Source organism: Mirounga leonina, unplaced genomic scaffold (assembly GCF_011800145.1).
Source record: "Mirounga leonina isolate KUSES-001 unplaced genomic scaffold, KU_Mleo_1.0 Mir_114, whole genome shotgun sequence".
Taxonomy (NCBI): Eukaryota; Metazoa; Chordata; class Mammalia; order Carnivora; family Phocidae; genus Mirounga; species Mirounga leonina.
This window is the reverse complement of record NW_023270265.1, coordinates 27,449,340-27,467,672: the sequence shown is the minus strand read 5'-3', so window position 1 is coordinate 27,467,672 and position 18,333 is coordinate 27,449,340. Positions and strand designations below refer to the sequence as shown.

General features: G+C 47.8%; 2 protein-coding genes and 1 non-coding gene across 3 annotated transcripts in view; all 3 read left to right on the top strand.

The window, feature by feature from the left end:
• Positions 1-9,881, top strand: part of OGA (O-GlcNAcase) — a 28,434-nt gene extending 18,553 nt beyond the window's left edge. The window contains exons 11-16 of the mRNA XM_035027702.1: positions 765-850; positions 1,807-1,911; positions 3,372-3,457; positions 3,731-3,923; positions 5,790-5,949; positions 7,671-9,881. Of these exons, the coding sequence (XP_034883593.1) occupies positions 765-850; positions 1,807-1,911; positions 3,372-3,457; positions 3,731-3,923; positions 5,790-5,949; positions 7,671-7,807 (767 nt within the window). The 3' untranslated portion in view covers positions 7,808-9,881. The remainder of the gene's footprint in view (positions 1-764; positions 851-1,806; positions 1,912-3,371; positions 3,458-3,730; positions 3,924-5,789; positions 5,950-7,670) is intronic.
• Positions 1,994-2,102, top strand: LOC117998691. The gene has a single exon (XR_004676043.1). It is a non-coding gene; the product is annotated as a U6 spliceosomal RNA (small nuclear RNA).
• Positions 9,882-10,933: 1,052 nt separating the features above from the next.
• Positions 10,934-12,974, top strand: NPM3 (nucleophosmin/nucleoplasmin 3). Its single transcript, XM_035027715.1, has 6 exons — positions 10,934-11,083; positions 11,375-11,460; positions 11,697-11,816; positions 11,950-12,043; positions 12,407-12,530; positions 12,819-12,974. The coding sequence occupies exons 1-5, from the start codon at positions 10,966-10,968 to the stop codon at positions 12,520-12,522; spliced, it is 534 nt and encodes a 177-aa protein (XP_034883606.1). The 5' UTR covers positions 10,934-10,965; the 3' UTR covers positions 12,523-12,530; positions 12,819-12,974.
• The last annotated feature ends 5,359 nt before the right edge of the window (positions 12,975-18,333 follow it).

Sequence of the window (18,333 nt, the reverse complement as noted above, 5' to 3'; positions counted from 1 at the left end):
TTACACCCTGCCACTCTGTGCATGTGTTCAGTGCACTGCAAAGATTATAATGGTCAGTCAGAAGAGCCAGATACTGTCATACTTTTCAGAAAAGTATGTTTTAGCTCTGGATAAATTAGGAGCATCAGTTGGCTCTCCTTAGCTCTTAGAATTTGTCTGACTGCTATTATTATTAGCCAAGTCTAAATTGGATTGTCCTTGTTAGAAAAAATAGTTTTAATTGTGTTTTGTTGTCAACTTACTGAACAATTTCTTTTGTTTATTCTGCTGACCTTAGTTTTCTGACAAGATTAATCCCCCCCCCCTTTTTCCCTTCCTTACCCTTCCTTATAATGTAAAATGTGACTTCAGACAGGTTTAATTCCTTCATGGGCTGTGATAATAAAATGTCTTAACCTATCTCCTTCATTTCACTTCATGATTACTGTAATTTCACTACAGAGCAAGCAGCTGGCTTGATTTTTTTTTTTTTACAGCTGTATCTAGGGATATATAAACTTGACCCAAACAAACTTGAGACTGACTTCCAATAATTAGAGGGTAGAACTCTTTACAGTGATTATTCATTAATCAGAGAAAGAAACATTGGTATTGAAATTCCATTACAAATTAAAAAAAATTATTATCACAGCCTTGTTCTGAAACCCTGGATTATTATTGTTAGAGAGCTATTTCCACAAAGTGTTTGTTAGTGTGTTGGACGTTTGAGACCCCAGGAAATCCCCTTTCTCGTAACATTCTCCGCTTGGATCTGATCTCAACAGGGTGTCGTAGTCATTCTTCAGCACAGTTCTTAATTGGAGACCAAGAACCCTGGGCCTTTAGAGGTGGTCTAGCAGGAGAGTTCCAGGTATCAATATGAATTCACAACTGAATTGACATTTTCTTTGTTTTATGAGAAACCTTATGTTGCGCATCAGATGGCTGGAAGGATTGGTCTGCCGAAGGCTTTCTAGTCCCAAATTCAATTTAGTTACATAGCTGGATTTTAAATCAAATTTTCCTCCTCTTTCACAGTAATTTCTGAAGGAGATGCTGCCAATTCCCCCCGCGCCTGCGAAGCGCAGCGGCTCTAGGTATACACTTCACATTGTTTCTTTGCAGGTCGCACACCATTTTAATCTGCGCCCGCAATGCACAATGCGCGCATGCTTGTCTGCCAGTGGAAACTCCATGAGCAAAAAGGATGAATAATTATGCAAGTGAATGGTGAAAGGACTTTTGGATACTTTCCCAATTATTTTATAAATAAAACTTGTACTCTAAAGAACAGCCTTTTAATGAATTTGAACAAAATAAGAAGCTTTTTTGGTGTTGAAATTTGTTCATGGACTTTTCAGGTGCTCTACTTTTCTCCCCCCAACAGGTGCTCTGCTGCGCACAGCAAACTGAAGCGCATTGCTTTGGGAATAAAGCGTCTCCTGGACAGATAACCCTCTTCAGACCAAACCTCTCCTCCTGACATTCTGTTCTGCCATCTTTTAGTACAGAGATGGTCTATATAAGATTGGTTTAAAAAAATAGATTTGTGATACTGGAATAGATTTTTTTTTTTTACTATAAATTTAAATCCCCATTAATATGCCACTAAAGCTATGTAACTCAGTTTGGGTAATTTCTATTCAGAAGCACCCCCTTCCCCCAGCAAAGAGGTGTTTATTTTAGTAAAGCATAGTACACCCCTCTTCTTTAGGTCTGCCTGCAGTAGCCAGTTAATGTTAAGTTGGTAATCTGCAGTGCACACCCATTTAAAGAAATGGAGATCTTCCCAACACTAATCCATCTTCTTTTTGTTTCTTCCCACAGCGTTTGCTGCCAATTGATGGGGCAAATGATCTCTTTTTTCAACCACCCCCACTGACTCCTACCTCCAAAGTTTATACTATCAGACCATATTTTCCTAAAGATGAGGTAATTGTCTGCCTACGCACTTGGTATATGGTTATGGTGCTCACTTACTACTTTTCCTTTGAACTCCCTGGTTAAAAGAATCAGTTGTGGTGCTCTCTTTGCAGCAAAATTGGAACGATCCAGAGACGATTAGCATGACCATGACCCTTGTGCAAGGATGACACACAAACTGTGAAGCGTTCCATATTTTTAATTTAATTAATTAATTTATTTATTTGTTTAAAGATTTTATTTATTTATTTGACAGAGAGAGACACAGCAAGAGAGGGAACACAAGCAGGGGGAGTGGGAGAGGGAGAAGCAGGCTTCCTGCAGAGGAGGGGGCCTGACGTGGGGCTCGATCCCAGGACTCTGGGATCATGACCTGAGCCGAAGGCAGACGCTTAGACTGAGCCACCCAGGCGCCCCTAATTTTATTTTTTTTTTAATTTTTAAAAGTTTTTATTTGTTAGAGAGCACGAGGGGGGGAACATCAGGAAGAAGCAGACTCCCTGCTTGAGCAGGGAGCCCGATGAGGGACTTGGTTTCAGGACTTCAGGATCATGACCTGAGCCGAAGGCAGTCTCCCAGCCAACTGAGCCGCCCAGGTGCCCTATGTTCCATATTTTTAAAGGAAAAAAAAAAAAAAAGTAGTTCTGTGTCTTCAAAAAGGTACTTTAGGTAGAAAAGTTAACTAAAACATCAAACACAGGAGGGGTGATTTTTTTAAGATTTTATTTATTTATTTGAGAGAGAGAGAATGAGAGACAGAGAACATGAGAGGGAGGAGGGTCAGAGGGAGAAGCAGACTCCCCGCCGAGCAGGGAGCCCGATGCGGGACTCGATCCCAGGACTCCAGGATCATGACCTGAGCCGAAGGCAGTCGCTCAACCAACTGAGCCACCCAGGTGCCCAGGAGGGGTGATATTTAAGGAAGAACCTGATAAAGAACTTAGACTCATAACATCTTGAGCTAAGTCCTTTAAGTCCTCTGTATGAAAATCAGCTAAATTGTATTTAGAATTGGAGTTAATCAGTTTGTCCAAATGATACGTTGTCCTTGACTGATTTTCTCTATTAGTAATTCTGTAATTTTCAGTTGTGAAGTATCAATAGGCTGTTGATAATCAGCTTACAGGAAACAGCAAGTCTGTTTAAAGACTAACATGTTTAAAACATTTTGGACATACACAAAACAGAGACTCAACAGCATTATTTGCTGCATTTTGAATTCACTGCTTAACTACCTAAAACTATCCCCTGTGAAGCAATTCTCTGTGTTTCCCATAACCATACTGTTTTCTACTGATATTAACAAATACAATTCTGTAAATAAATATTTAACAAAGCAAGGTGATATTTATGACAGGCCAGGCATTTTGTTATTCCCTATCCTAGAAGTCTGGTCTAACTTACGAGTCTATTGTTAAATTCTGTTGCTGTATTTCTTGCTTTGTTGCTTAACTAGATTATATTTTCAGGCTTCCGTGTACAAGATTTGCAGAGAAATGTATGACGATGGAGTGGGTTTACCTTTTCAAAGTCAGCCTGACCTTATTGGAGACAAGTATGTGATGAAGTATTTGGATTTGTTGGATTTGGGAGTAGCATTTCATAGCCAGGTTTATCAGGTTGAGGGGAAGTGATGAGTAGAAATAAAGTTTCCTAGAAATCCCACTTTAGTTTTAATAAAATTTGAATATATTAAAGGGTATTTTCAGTTTCTTCTTACACCAGATGTAGTTTCCATAGATTGCCATTCAAGTACATTAGACCTACATCACTGAAGTCTAAAGTTTTGTGTTAGAAACTCATTCTGCCCTCTTTTTCTTCTGAGCAGGTTAGTAGGAGGGCTGCTTTCCCTCAGCCTGGATTACTGTTTTGTCCTAGAAGATGAAGATGGCATATGTGGTTATGCCCTGGGCACTGTAGATGTGACCCCCTTCATTAAAAAATGTAAAATTTCCTGGATTCCCTTCATGCAGGAGAAGTATACCAAGCCAAATGGTGACAAAGAACTCTCTGAGGCTGAGGTAATAACAGGTTTAGAGATTATACTACAGTAATTTTTCTTAAGTGAAGTAAGCAGATATATCTTAAAATCTCAGTGCTTTCTAAATTTCCTGTAAGAAAGAATTCTTGCTGCTGATTCTTAAGTGTGATACTTTTTTTTATATCAGACTTTTTTTTTTTAAGAGATTTATAATTTATTTAGAGAGCATGTGTGAGCGGGGGGTGGGGGGAGAGCAGAGGGAGAGGGACAAGCAGAGCCTGTTCCCAGAGCGGAGCCTGACACAGGGCTGGATCCCATGACCCCTGAGATCTCGACCTGCGCCGAAATCAAGAATCAGATGCTTAACCAACTGAGCCACCCAGGCGCCCCCCACTTAAAAAAAAAAAAAAAGATTTATTTATTTTAAGGGGTAAGGGCAGAAGGAGAGAATGACTCCCCACTGAGCATGGAGCCCATTGGTTGCAGGGGCCATGGGACAGTTGGGGCTCAATCCCATGATCTGAGTTGAAATCAAGAATCAGACACTTAACGGACTGACCCACCCAGGGGCCCCCTTAAGCATGGCATTTTCCATTGTTCCCTCAGCATGATGGAGTTTTTTTATTTGGAAGTATTATAATACTTTTCAAGTAAAAACAAAATACAGACAGAGAACCTTTTTTTTTTCCTCCCTGTTTTGAAGCACCAAACTTAAATGGTCTCTTTCTTGGGGACTCAGGGCAAGTTTAGGTAATTAAAATCTCTCATTTGCTTGGTTGTCAGGCTCACTTGCCTTCTCAGTAATGTATTTTTCATTGTAATAAAAAAACAATAGGGGTGAGCTGCTCTGAGAGTCTGTTTTCAGATACGAGCACTTTTTTTTTTTAAGTAAGTTCCAAGCCCAGCATGGAGCCCAGTGCAGGGCTTGCTCTCATAACCCTGGGATCAAGACCTGAGCAGAGATCAAGAGTCAGATGCTTAACCAACTGAGCCACCCAGGCGCCTCCAGATAGGAGTACTTGTCATACGTCAGCCCTGTCCCACCTTCACTGAATTTTTCCTCTACAGTTACAGATATACATCAGCATATATATATATTTAAAAATAGTTCCTTTTTGATAATGTTTATGCTTAATAAATACTTTTAGATACATATTTGGAACCTTCTTTTTGTGACATTTATCTTTTTTCTTCCATGTTGTTCCTCTTTTCCTTTTCTGAAATTCTTTACTTCTCTTCCCCATACAAATGTACTTATATTCTCTTACAGTTTATTACTACTTTTTACCTTCTGCCCCTAGCCAGATGGCTGTGTTAAAAGAGGGTGGTGTGGATGGCCTCACTTACTCGGAATTACATAGATATTATAACTACAGTGTACTGATGATTGAGCTGTTGATGTTTTACTGTTCTAAATCTGATATAGTTTTCAGCATAGGAACATATAAAGAATAACCAGGGTGTCTACTACAACATTTTTTACATGCACATTTTGTGCAAGCAATACAAACTTAAATTTTTAAAAAATTTTAAATATTTTTAGATTTAGCAAAGATAATACAGAGTTTCTATATGCCCCTCACCCATTTTCTACATTTGTCCAAGTCTTAAGAAACCAACTTTAGTGCATTATTATAAATTCCACATTTTATTCACCTCTTTTTCCACTAATGTCCTTTTTTTGTTCCAGGATCCAATCCAGGATACCATATTACCTTTAGACAAACTTTTAAAAACAAAAATGCTAGAGTTATAAGCTAATTAATTCTTCATGTGATAATTACATAATGACTGGAAGAGTTATTGAATGTTGTTCTCCTTTTCCTATTGCTGGGTTCTATAGTTGGGATATAGATACATAATGACTAGCTGCTAAAAGTCAAGAGATTCTTTCAAATTTTTACAGAAAATAATGTTGAGTTTCCATGAAGAGCAGGAAGTGTTGCCAGAAACTTTCCTTGCCAACTTCCCTTCTCTGATAAAGATGGATATTCACAAAAAAGTAACTGACCCAAGTGTAGCCAAAAGCATGATGGCTTGCCTCCTGTCTTCACTGAAGGCTAACGGTGAGTACGTTATTTGTGTAGTTGCTGGTGTTTGGGCTAAGTGGGGACAGGATAAAAAGTAAATTATGGTGAATTTACATTCCCTTCCCCACCATTTATGGTTTGGCTTCTGAATTATTAGTGGTGTGAGAATTGCATGTGTATTAATAATTGGAAAATGCTCTTTGTTACACTATAAATGCTTGTTTTGAGCTCCGTTGAAATGAGACATGAACACATTGAGGTTAAATTTATTTTGCCAGGAGACTCACTATGATAATTGAAAATTAAATGAACCTTGGGGAGAAACTTCATTTAGGAATGCAGAGTTGCCAATTTTTTTGAGTTTGTTGGCCAAATTCAACCTTCAGAAATAGTTTGCTTTATATTAGTGGTATGAAAACTTTTTCTGTAAAGGGCTGGATAATAAATACCCTAGACTTTAAATTATTTATTTATTTATAAAGAAGATAGGAAGGGAAAAAAGGGGGGGAAATAATTTATTTTATTTATTTATTTATTTTAAAGATTTTATTTATTTATTTTGACAGAGAGAGACACAACGAGAGCGGGAACACAAGCAGGGGGAGTGGGAGAGGGAGAAGCAGGCTCCCTGCCAAGCAGGGAGCCCGGGATCATGACCTGAGCCAAAGGCAGATGCTTAATGGCTGAGTACACTCTATGTCCAGTGTAGGGCTTGAACTCAAAGTCACATGCTCTACCTAGTGAGCCAGCCAGATGCCCCTATATAATATATTCGTTTTTTACACAACCTTTAAGAAGTGTAAAAAACTATTTTTAGTTCTTGTCCAATACAAAAATGGACGGCTTGTTTGAGACCAATCCTTAGAGGGTTGTTGATACATGGGAATGCACTTATTTGCATCTTTGTATCATTTGAGTCAGTGGTGTCCCCTTTGTGGAATAATTTAAACAACTCTGAAGATAGCATAATTCTCAGTGTTGTGCTTTGGACAGAATCACGCAGGTATATGAGGTATGTCTTAGAATATACAACATACTCTGATTATATTGGCTTGTGACGTAGGCTGGAATGGCCTTTGCCCTTCGAAGGTACTTTATATTAAAAACATTAAACAGGAGCGCCTGGGTGGCTCAGTTGTTAAGCATCTGCCTTCGGCTCAGGTCGTGATCCCAGGGTCCTGGGATCGGGCCCCGCATCAGGCTCCCTGCTCCACGGGAAGCCTGCTTCTCCCTTTCCCACTTTGCCCTGCTTGTGTTCCCTCTCTCACTGTGTCTCTCTCTGTCAAATAAATAAATAAAATCTTAAAAAAAAAAAAAAAAAAATTAAACAGAGGTATTCTTTGCCTTGCTCCATGTATTTTATTTTGAGGTTTCTTAGCCTTTTCCTCAAAAGATTTTCTTTCTGAGGAAGAGTTTCACTGACAGTTGAATTTTTTTTACATTGAGGTATTTTTGACAGTTAAGCATTGTATATATTTAAAGTGTACAATTTGATGATTTGAAATCGTGAATAATCACATTCAAGCTAGTTTAACATATCCATCACTGAAGATAGTTGCCACTGCAGTATTTGGTATTGATAAATATTAATATTCATTGAATATTAATATGAATTTTAAAAATTGTGTTATGAAATTTAGGAGCTGTTACAGACAAGTTCTACTATCATCTATTTGAAATATATTAAAAATTCATCACAATTCCTAGCCATGATTCGAACTGACCTTTACATTTTTGAATATTTGTTTTATTTCTAGGCTCCCGCGGGGCTTTCTGTGAAGTGAGACCAGATGATAAAAGAATTCTGGAATTTTACAGCAAGTTAGGCTGTTTTGAAATTGCAAAAATGGAAGGATTTCCAAAGGATGTGGTTATACTTGGTCGGAGCCTGTGACATTTGTTGGCACTTTGAACTGTCCAAAAGTCTCTTAACTTCACCTGGTGGGTGGTGGTTGGGGTCTTCATACAGTTGAGCCTCTGGAGTGGCAACAAATCAGCCAATTGGGATTGGAAACGAAGACTGTGTAAAACTCACCAATCACACTTTGAGATTACTCACTGGTTGGAAGATAGTATTGATGCAAATCCTGTTTGAAACAGATGTGGGCCTCCTTTCTGGGTCTTGTGTTAGGTGCCAAGACCTCTATATGGGCTTATAGGGAGGGGGTCTTCAATAAATGTAGTCAGCACTGTGTTCTGCATCCAGTGTGGTTGCATTTCTCATCTAATAAGAGTAATCAAAATCATTTGTCATCCTCTTTGGCTTATTGAATGAAATGTCTTTCATTCTTTGGGGACATGTCAGAAATGAGAAAGATTTAGTAGGTTTCAGAGGCTTCAGGGTAGAGATTCCAAGTGGGATGATTGTTGGCATAGTTTTAAGCTTATGAATAAATGATTTTAATTTGGGGCAGTTTTTCTGCTCTTTGTAAAGCCATGGCCAATTGTCTCTTGTAGTGACCATTGGTTCAGGCATGTTGTGCTTTTGTAGGGACAATTGTGCAGTTGTTTGTGGCAAAAGCTTAAAAATGGCAAACTTGTAAATTTTTGTATATAAACTAGTTGTAACCTGACTTTTGTGTTCACTGTTTTTGTAATTTTTTTTTCCTTTTGAAAATGAAAGGGTGTGGTTCAGGATGGCACTTTGAATAATGTAAATCAGTGGAAGATGGATTTTCTTTACTTTTCCCTTTGTTTTGTTTGTTTTTTGGGGTTTTTTTGTTTTTGTTTTTTTTTAGAAGTTGTATTATTTTTGAAGTGCCTCCCACCTAGGGCTAGGCCATGACCACTTTGGGTACGAGAGCCTAACTTCATGGGACTCAATCTGTTGCAAGGTGCAGTCACTTCTGGAAATTAACCTCGATGCAGGTCAGCATGTGAAATGTTAGTTTTGACATCTGTCAAGTAGGGTTCAGGGACTGATTGGTCCCATATGCCCTGAGATCAGTGTCCTTTAATGTCAAGACCTGTTACAACTGGTTTTATTAAATCAGAGTCTTTAATTCTTGCATGTTTGTTATCTAATTTTTAAAAGAAACAATGAGCACACTTTAACCAATGACTTATGGTTACCCTTTTCTTTTTCCTTTAACCACAGATTCTGAAAGCTCCATGTATTTTGATTTAGATTTGGTGTTTTTAGGGGTTCTGAGCATGAGGCTAGCAGGTAATCTCTGCAGGATTCATTTTTTCATCATGGCTGGCTGGCTTTTCCATGGATTCAGAACAGTATTTTGTTATCTTGCTTCCCTGCAGTTTTGTTAAATCGGCTGTTTTACTTTGATCTGAGGTGGGAGGGGCAAGGAGAAGGAAACCTGAAACATTTTCCTTCATGAAGTTCCTTCAGTGTGGGCTTGGAACCTTATCTTAAAGCATTGTACCTAGTGGTATCTAGTGACTTTCAACCAGGGCCTGTGAGTGTGCACTGAATTTGTAAGATGAAGGGAGGGGAAGAAGGAGACCTCTTCATTTTCAGGGTAGAAACCTTTAACTGATAGAAGGGTATGATGTTGGAAAGCTGGAACCAAGTTTGCATTTTCAAGGGCTAGGGGGAAGGGAAGATCTCTACAAAATACTGTTTAAAACAGCTTAGTGCCACTTGGTTGTCTCTTTTAAGTACATGTTGTACACTAGTAGACAGTTCTAGCATTTATCTGGAGGATTTCAGGGTCAACCTATGGAATCAGGATTTTTAGCAAGTTTGCTTGTGGTTTTATCTTGGCTTTATAATAATCATTTGGCTGGTCTTCTGGTCATAGATGCTAACTATGAAACAGATGTCCAGGCCTATACTTTCATCACTCTAGGATGGTAAAGTGCTACGCTCTCTTCTATGGTTATGAATATTTATTAAGGTTGGAATGACATTTCATTGATTGTTTAGATCACAGCTCAGTTCCTGTAGAAAACGAACTGTAAAACTATCTGAAGACCATGCAAGAGGCAAAATAAAACTTGAAGTGAACGTGTGTGGTGGTGTACTGTGTAAACCTACTTCTTGTTTCTGCCTGGTACCTTTTCTCCTGCCTTTCATGCCTCATCTATAAGCACGTATTCTCCACAGCTGTTCCAAGTTAGGGGCTGCATCTTCCCATTCTCATCTTCAGCAAAAACACTTCCTTCCAGATTTCCCTCAAGGCAAGCAAGGTAAAAGATGAAAGTAGACTAGTCTTGGCCAAGCCACTCTCTTTCCCACAATTAACAGCCTGGGCGTGAGTTAGGGCAGCTAGTTTGAATGAGTTCCCTTAATCTAGTGGGATAAGGAGTACAGTTTCAGTTTATCAGATTGGTCAAAAGGTGAATGATGGGGGTTGGAGAGTTGCCCTGCCCAAACTATGTGACAGGAGTCTAAGGTGGAAGGATGTTTGGGTTGATTCGTAATAAGCTCCAAAACGTGCCTGCCAGGAGTAGCATCCCCAAATCTGATGTGATATCCTTTGCTAGCAAGCTCCAGCATCAAGGCAGCATCTGAAGCTTAATAAAGCTATGCCTTCTGGATAGTAAACTTAAGGTTGTTAGAGCAGGAAGCATACTAGGAAGAGGACCGAGTAGTTCAAATAGAAAATACCTGTAGCTGAAGTCTTTCAGGATCCTCGGCTCTCCTGGAGCAAAGGCAAATAGCATGATTCCTTTGCTTTCATAAGAAAAGCGCTGCCCTGAAATTCGCCTTTACAAGGGGAGTTGGAAGTGTTTACACTTTTGTATCTATTCTCCCTTTAACGAAAGCTTACCTGGATCGGGGGAGTGGAGACAGCAGAGGGTGAGAGGAACTAGAGAAAATGGAGGCAGGAGCCACCTTCGGGAGCCGTGGTCATGGAAGTAAGCAAGGGTATTAACATTAAAAAGAAAAATCCATGCTTCTGTGATGTTACTCCCCGCAGTCCCGACACAACAGTCTGACCAGAGGCCGGACTGGCTCCCCAGGACCGGTTGTGCCCCGGTCCCTTCTCTCTCAAACGCCAGCGGCTCCTTTAATGGGCGGGGCCGGAGCCAGCGACGAGTCCCTCCGCTTTGTACGTGTCGGGGGCGGAGTTCCCAGACGGCCCTTGCAGCATGGCCGCCGGCGCCGCCGCCGCCTTAGCGTTCCTGAGTCAGGAGAGCCGAGCCCGGGCCGGAGGGATCGGGGGTCTGCGGGTCCCGGCTCCGGTCACGATGGACAGTTTTTTCTTCGGTATTGAAGAAAGGAGGGGATGAAGGTGGTGCTGGGGCGGTCGGACAGGGCTGAACAGGAATGCAACGTGGGTGAACACGACGTGGGTGGGGGCGAAGGGGGCCCCCCCGCACGCTGCAGCCCAAGCGGAAGGGGGCGGTGCGACCCCTTCTCCTTATGTGCAGGGAGGGGCCCAGGGCCGAGTGCCCCAGGTGTTCCTAAGAAGTGGGCCCGTAAATGGCCGGTCTGACCTTGGCTACACGTGACAGAGGTTTGGTGGAACGCTCAGACACACACTGTTACCTCTTACAGGCTGTGAGCTCTCCGGCCACACCCGCTCTTTCACCTTCAAGGTAGAAGAAGAAGATGATTCGGAGCATGTGCTGGCTTTGACCATGGTGAGGGGCGGGGAAGGGTGGTGAATAGTTGGTCCAGAGCAGGCAACTCGGGGGCCTCCACCTGTCCCCCCAATCCCTTTTACTGGGAGTCACCTCTTCCTGACCCCCACATGGGCGATTCCCTGGCTAGGTGATCCGGGGACCACTGGGGCGGGGCAAGTTCTAGGGTAGATGCTTCCACTTGTGGTGTCAACCCTTGTTTGGGGAGACCCAGAGGCCCTGTGTACCCTTCCCAGCTCTGCCTCACTGAGGGGGCCAAAGATGAGTGTAATGTGATAGAAGTCGTGGCCAGGAATCATGACCACCAGGAGATTGCAGTCCCTGTAGCCAACCTCAAGTTGTCCTGCCAACCCATGGTGAGTTCCCCTGCCATGCTGGGTGATGGAGGTGGGGGGTAGGGCTAGGGGTGGGGGTGAGGAATTGAGGACTCAAGGACTAACTCATCAGGAGGTTGGGCAGGCCAGGCCTTCATCCTTGTCTTCCTTCCAGCTCAGTTTGGATGACTTCCAGCTCCAGCCACCTGTAACCTTCCGCCTAAAGTCAGGTTCTGGCCCTGTGCGGATCACTGGGAGGCACCAGATTGGTGAGAGCCCTCTCCTTTGCCTCTAGTGGATTCTCCATCAGGTCTCCCCCACTGCTTCACACTCCTGCCCCATCCCAGACTTATCTCCTAGTGCAGGTCCCATACAGGCTATACCCTCCACTTTCTGTCCTACTCGAGCCTACCTCCTGCATGAAACCTGTCCCAACTTCTCCACCTCCATTAATGTGGTCTCCTTTAGCTCTCTGTCATCTTAGTATCTGAGGTTCTTCCCACCTAGATCATAAGCTCTGGGAGGTCAGGGTCCCTGCAAGCCTGGCACCACAGGGCATGAATAAATGACATATGGTATGAAGGGGGTCTGGCTTGAACCTCCTCTTTCTTTACTGCTTACATTTCCACCAGTTACTATAAGCAATGACGTTTCTGAGGAAGAAGAGAGTGAAGAAGAAGGTAGTGAGGAGGAGGAAGCTGAGTTGTGCCCCATCCTGCCTGCCAAGAAGCAGGGGGGTAGGCCCTAGCCTCCTTGGTGAGTTGGGGGAAGGGGTCCAGCAAGGTCTGGGATGAAGTAGGACAAGCAGGTGAAGGCCTAGATGCTGACCCCTTGTTTGCTCTTCTCAGGTCAGCTAGCTACATGTGCCATGCACCATGTTCCTGTACAAGTTTCAAGAAATTTAAATGTGTCTTCTCCGTTGAAGAGGATGGGTGGGTGGGTGGGGTCTTGGGCTGGTGCTAGGAGAGAGGGTGGTCCTATCCCTCATAGAGCCCTGGTATTTTTCTAATCTTATGCCCTACCTGGGACTTCCCTTTTCTCCAGGATTGGGAGGAACTCTGAACTTCTGTCCTCACCCTCTCTCCCCACTTGCCTATGAGATTGGAGATCAGCATCTGAAGCTCAGGACTGCACATTTTTAATACTTTTTACATTTTTGGATAAAGGTTGAAATAAAGTGATGTGGAGTTTTTTGCAACTCATTTGTGTGGCTTCTTTACCTGCTGGTGTGGCATTCCCCTAGGGACCACCAGGTGGCACTGTGGCAGCATCGAGGGTGGCCCTGGGCCTGGGGAGGGTGAAGAAATGTGGGATCCTGCTATCCCTAGGACCCCGGGGGCAGGCCAGGCCTGGGCCCCAACTGCCTTGCTAAAAGAGGACCTCCCAACACCAAGCCCATTCCCAGTCCCTACAGGTGGGGGAGGGCCATCCCAGGAGGTTATCAGCGTCCAAACAAGGGGCTTGGGCCTCTGTCAGCACTCAGGCTGATGGGCAGGGGGGCAGATAAGGGGGCTTAAGCAGTCCAAGGAATGTGCATCCCTAGATCCACGAAGGGGCTCAGGCCCTGAGAGGGCCTGTGAGGGGTAGGGCAGAAGCCAGTCTTTACTCCTCCTTCCAGTCTTATGGGCTGTCTCTGAGCGGGTCTGGGCCCTTAGAAACCTGATTCCGGGGGCCAGATGGAGGGGGCTGGCCAGATTGGGTGACAGGGAAACCAGAATCCGGGTGGCCTGGCATATGGGGGCAGAGAGGGGCTCCTGGGATTCAGCCTCCTGGGCTAAGGGGTTCCTGATTCCCAGCACATTGCCTGGTCTGGGGGTCTCTGGTGCCCGTAATCAGGTGTTCTGAGGTTTGACTGCTCCTAAGCCAGGAAGAGAAAGGGAAGTACCTGGTGTGAGCATTCGTGTGTATGTGACCAACTCTGGGGTCAGCAGTTCAGCAGCTGTGTTGATGTGGGGTGGGGGGCGCGTATTTCAGTGTCCCACATACAAACAAACAAACAAGAGGTTAACTCCTGAGACAGCCTGGGGCCAGACATGCTGAGGATGGACAAAGTACAGTGCCTGGTGGGGTGTGGGGTGGTAGGGCCAGGCCCACTCCCTCCCACACTGGCTGCTGGGCAAATGAGTGAACAAGTGGGAGGGGTCCCTAGGTAACCCGAAGAGGCTGGTATTGGGGCAGGTAAGGTAAACTTTGGGGAGTGTCCCACAACACGGAAAAGCATTCCCACTTCAACACACATCCCTGGAGTAGGTTCCCCCCTCCCCGTGGTGAGGAGCTCTAACTTCCCTTTTCTCTCAAGTTGAGGATAAAGGAAGATGATATCTCTCTGTGTTGCAGTGATCGGGGTCGCAGGCCCCTTTCTCCTCTCCAGGAGGGCTTTGCTGAAGTGCTTCCATCGGGAACGAGAGTGGTGGGCCGACCAGGCTCCAGACCATTCACCTTCCTGTGGCAGGGGTCCCGAGGGAGGGGGGAATTGCAGCTAGCGCCCTCTGGTGGGCGAGATTGAAACCGCCTTTGGCCGTGGGCTCCCCACGCCGCCTTGCAGGGGGGGCTACGTGAGTGATCTCGCCCGTGAGTGGCCTGGGGTGCCGAAGTTTAGGCTGAAAGCGAGGAGTACGTCACTGAGGCTGACTGTATTGGTTCTTTGATTGCTTGCTTGCTTGATTGATTCGTTCGCTAGAAGAGCTCTTGTTAGAGCCCTTCTCTTCTTCCTCTCACCCATAACCTCCAGAGGCCTCGGCACGTGCTTGGTTGGGGGCGCGGGAGACTGGCTGAGTGCAGCGAAAAGTCATCTCTGGGGGAAGCCTCCCCAACCCACCCATCTACGCCCTGTGCGTGGCCCAGCTCGGACAGTTACCCCCTGCGAAGCCGCTGAGCGCTCATTGTAAGCCTTGACTGTTTGCTGGGTGGCTCTCCCCGCGACCCAGGCAGGCGCCGAGCGCGCTCCTGCCCGCAGTAGGGGCCCAATCCACATCTTCCCCTTCTTGCAGGACTTTCCCGGCCCGAAGGGGCGCCCGGCCGACAGAGCCGCGAACTGTTTTTTCTCCCTCTCCGCCCCGCCTCTCGGTGCCCGTTCTGTCGGCTCAGCGCACAGTAGGAGCACTGCCAATTCGCTTTGGCCGGGAGCACTGAGGGATGAAGGCGTCCGCCGGGGTTTGCAGACTGCTGGAGGACGGGCAGGCCTGTATTCGGGGGGCGAGGGAGACGACTCCCAGGCAGCGGCCCCAAGTGCTTAACGTAGTCTCGGCGATTTGCATTTGAACAGTCGGTGGAGAGTCGGCGGCGCTTTGAACGCCAGGCGCCGGAGGCGCACAGGGGAGCTCTCGGCTGTCCGGGCGGCCCCGCGCCGGCTGGTGTGGATGTGAGGGGCCCAGGGTGGGCCGGGGGCGAGGGATGCGTTCGGAAAGAGGCTGAAGGTGTGTGTTTGGGTCCCTGCGAGGGCGTGTTTGCGGAGAGGGGCTGTTTGTGTTGGCGAGGAGTGTGTGTTTGTGTTTGCAGGAGGCGAGGGCGAGGGTGTGTGTGTGTGTGTGTGTGTGTGCGTGCGTGTGTGTTTGCGGAGTGTGGGGGCGGCCGGGAAAGGTGGCCGGGCTGTCACTCAGCGATCAGGTTGACAGGCGCTCCCTCATCAGGGCTGGGGAGCTCTGATTGCAGATTCGAGGAAACAAAATAGCAATTGTAATTACGGGGCTTTGATAAGATAAAGGAAGGAGCGAGCTGGCCGGGAAGGGAGCAAGCGAGGGAGGGAGAGAGTGGCTTGCTGGGGCCCCGACGGAATATTTGCATCTGTCACTCACCGGGCGTGCCCGGGCGGTGCCGGCGCCCTACGTGAGGGTGTCCCCATCTGCTCCCTCCCCCCTCCCCCCACACCCCCACCACAAGACATAGACTTTTGGGGAGATGAGAAGAATCTCTAAAACTGATGAGGGTTCATTTCGGGGGAAGTTGTCAAAATGTAAAGGAATTCTGTCCTATAGAAAGGCCCCTTGATAGAGGTTAAAGTGTATACTAAAACCTTGACCTCCACACTTTTAGGTCCCAGGACGCCCATCTCTTCTGGGGAGTGGGTTAAGATCATTGAGGCTCAGCTCAGGGACTTCAGAACCAGGGTTGTGGGAGCTCCAGAACCAGGGTTGGACCTGAGTCACATGCTCTCTGGCCTCCACCCCCACCCCAGGGAAGGGCTGGTGCCCAGAGTGACTCCAGTTGTAGCTCCAAGACTATGCACGCTGAGCATGGGCTAGACTGCCCTGACTCCGGCCTGGGTCCTGCTCCACGCTGTTCTCATCAGACTGTTTTCAGAGGGCTGAGTCCCCAGTGGGGAGAAGGCCCTTCCCACCCTCTGCTCTCCATCTCTCCATTCACTCATTCATTCATGCACACAAATAAACATTTTCAGGGGCCTACTATGTGCAGGGCATGCGTTTAAGATGGTGAGCATCCTGCCTGATTGCAGCAGTACAGCTGGGGGGTGGAGATTTGGCAAGCAGCCTGCAGGCCTCTAAGACAGAGGACAGTAAGGAAAAGAGCTGGTTTGGGCTGTGGGCACCAGAGCCCACCTCACCTGTCTCCCTTCTAATGGGCTCACCTCTTAGTGGGGTTGAGAGGAGACAGTGCAAGTCCAGCCTTTAGCAAATACGAGTGCTCAATAAATAGTGGGGCTTATGATTATTATCCGAAGGCAAGTCTTCCTGGGGAAGCCACTCCTGGGCTGAGGTCTAAAGTCTCAGCCAGTTTCTTCATTGTTCATTCATCAAATGCCAACTGCAGAACAACCCTGCCCAGGCCAGTGCCATGAGCTGCAAGTTCCGATCTAAAAGACGTGGTCCTTGCCTGGAGGTCTGTGTGTGCAAGAGCCAGAAGAGTGAACAGACTCCTGGAGCGGGGGGTGGGGGGACACGGGACAGGAAGGCTCAGGGAGTCTCCTTCTCTGAGGAGGGATGAAGTCTTGAGACAAGTCCTCTGACTGTTCTCCCATCTATGCATTGCTCAGTGTTGGCATTATGGCTGGGAGTAGGAACAGGTGGGGCATCGGGACAGGTGAAGCACGGGGAGAGGGAAGGTAGGCAGAACTTGATTGTACTGCTGGGCAAGGACCTGCCTACTGCCCCTGGCCTAATAGCTTCCCGGGACCACCCCAACCCCTCCAGTCCAACCCCCAAGGACATGGGGTGCCAGTGGGGCAGGGGAGGTCGTGGGTGGATGCAGCAGCTGGGTAGGGCATCATTGGCTCAAGCTGCTCCTCAGAAATGTCAGTCCCAGGGCGTCTCTGCCCACCCAAGCTGCTGCCAAAGAAGCACCATGGCTCAGGGTTTCCAGAAGCCTCTGGGGGGGAGCAATGAGGGGCTGGGAGAGGCCTGGACACTACTTCCTTCAGGGACTCCCCCCATGCTTGACACAAAGCACCAGTCCACGTCTAGTCCAGTAGGTGTGTAAATGCCTCAGTGCACAAATACTGAGGCTCAGAGAGGGAAAGGCAGGGCGGCCTGGATCTGAGTCTCTTCTCCAGGAAAAGCAGCTCACAGTCGTTATTTTTGCCCCCTCCGCCTGCTGCTCTGGGAGGGCGGCAGCGACTATAGGTCCTGCCAGGGACCCACAAGGGTGGCTCATGGTGCCTCTCAAGCTTCAGGTTAGTGTGTGGGGGACGGACGCAGGAGTGAAGGTGATAGTAAGGGAGGGGACATTCCTCGCTCTCAGGGTCTTTTTGGAGACGGGGCGAGACAGAAGAGACCCGCAGCAAGGGTTACTCAGCAGAAAGGCGGGGGTGGGGGTTCGGGTCCCCGTCGCAGGGAGCGCACAGCCATTCCCTCCCGCGTCAGCGGCCACTTCCAGGGGACACACAGGGCCGAAGCACACAGTAGGTGGCTCAGAGACCCGCCGCCTAGTCTGAGGCATAAGCGGACCCGGCCCCACGGTGGAGACTTGGCACCTTCCGACCCCGGCGCACCCGCGGTCCAAGGAGCCCAAGCCCGAGGCGCCCCCCCACCCCCCATCCCCGCGGGTCCAGACCCCTAGAGCGCGCAAGGGGTCAGCCCCGGGATGGGGGGGAGGCGTCCCCACCGGCCGCCCCCCGCCCCTCCCGCCGTCCTCAGACCCCTCCCCTAGCCCAGACCCCCAATCCCAGACCCGCCGGCCGCCCCGCCCCGGTCCGCCCCGCCCCCGCCCCGGGCTGCGTCCGGGCCCCAGCTCCCAGCCGGGGGCTGCGGGCTCCGGCCGCCCGCCCCGCGCTCCCCCCTCGCGCCCGGTGCGGCGCCCCCCGCCCCTACCCCTCCCCCTCCCTTCCCACCTACCCACCCACCCTGCCGGCCCGTTACCCTCCCGCCCGCTCCGGCTCCTGAGCAGCCAGCGGCCACCGGCTCCGGCAGCGGCGCAGAGCCACTCGGCACGGCGCGGCGCGGCGAGCTCGACATTCCACGGGACCCGCGGAGCCGCGTCCGGACCGCCGCCCGCCGCCCGCGCTCCAGCCTTCCTCGGCCGCCGCCGCCCTCGGCTCGTCCGTCGCGGCCGCCCGCGGGCCGGCGCGATCCCGCCGGGGTTCTCGGTGCTCCCCGGGCCGCGCGCC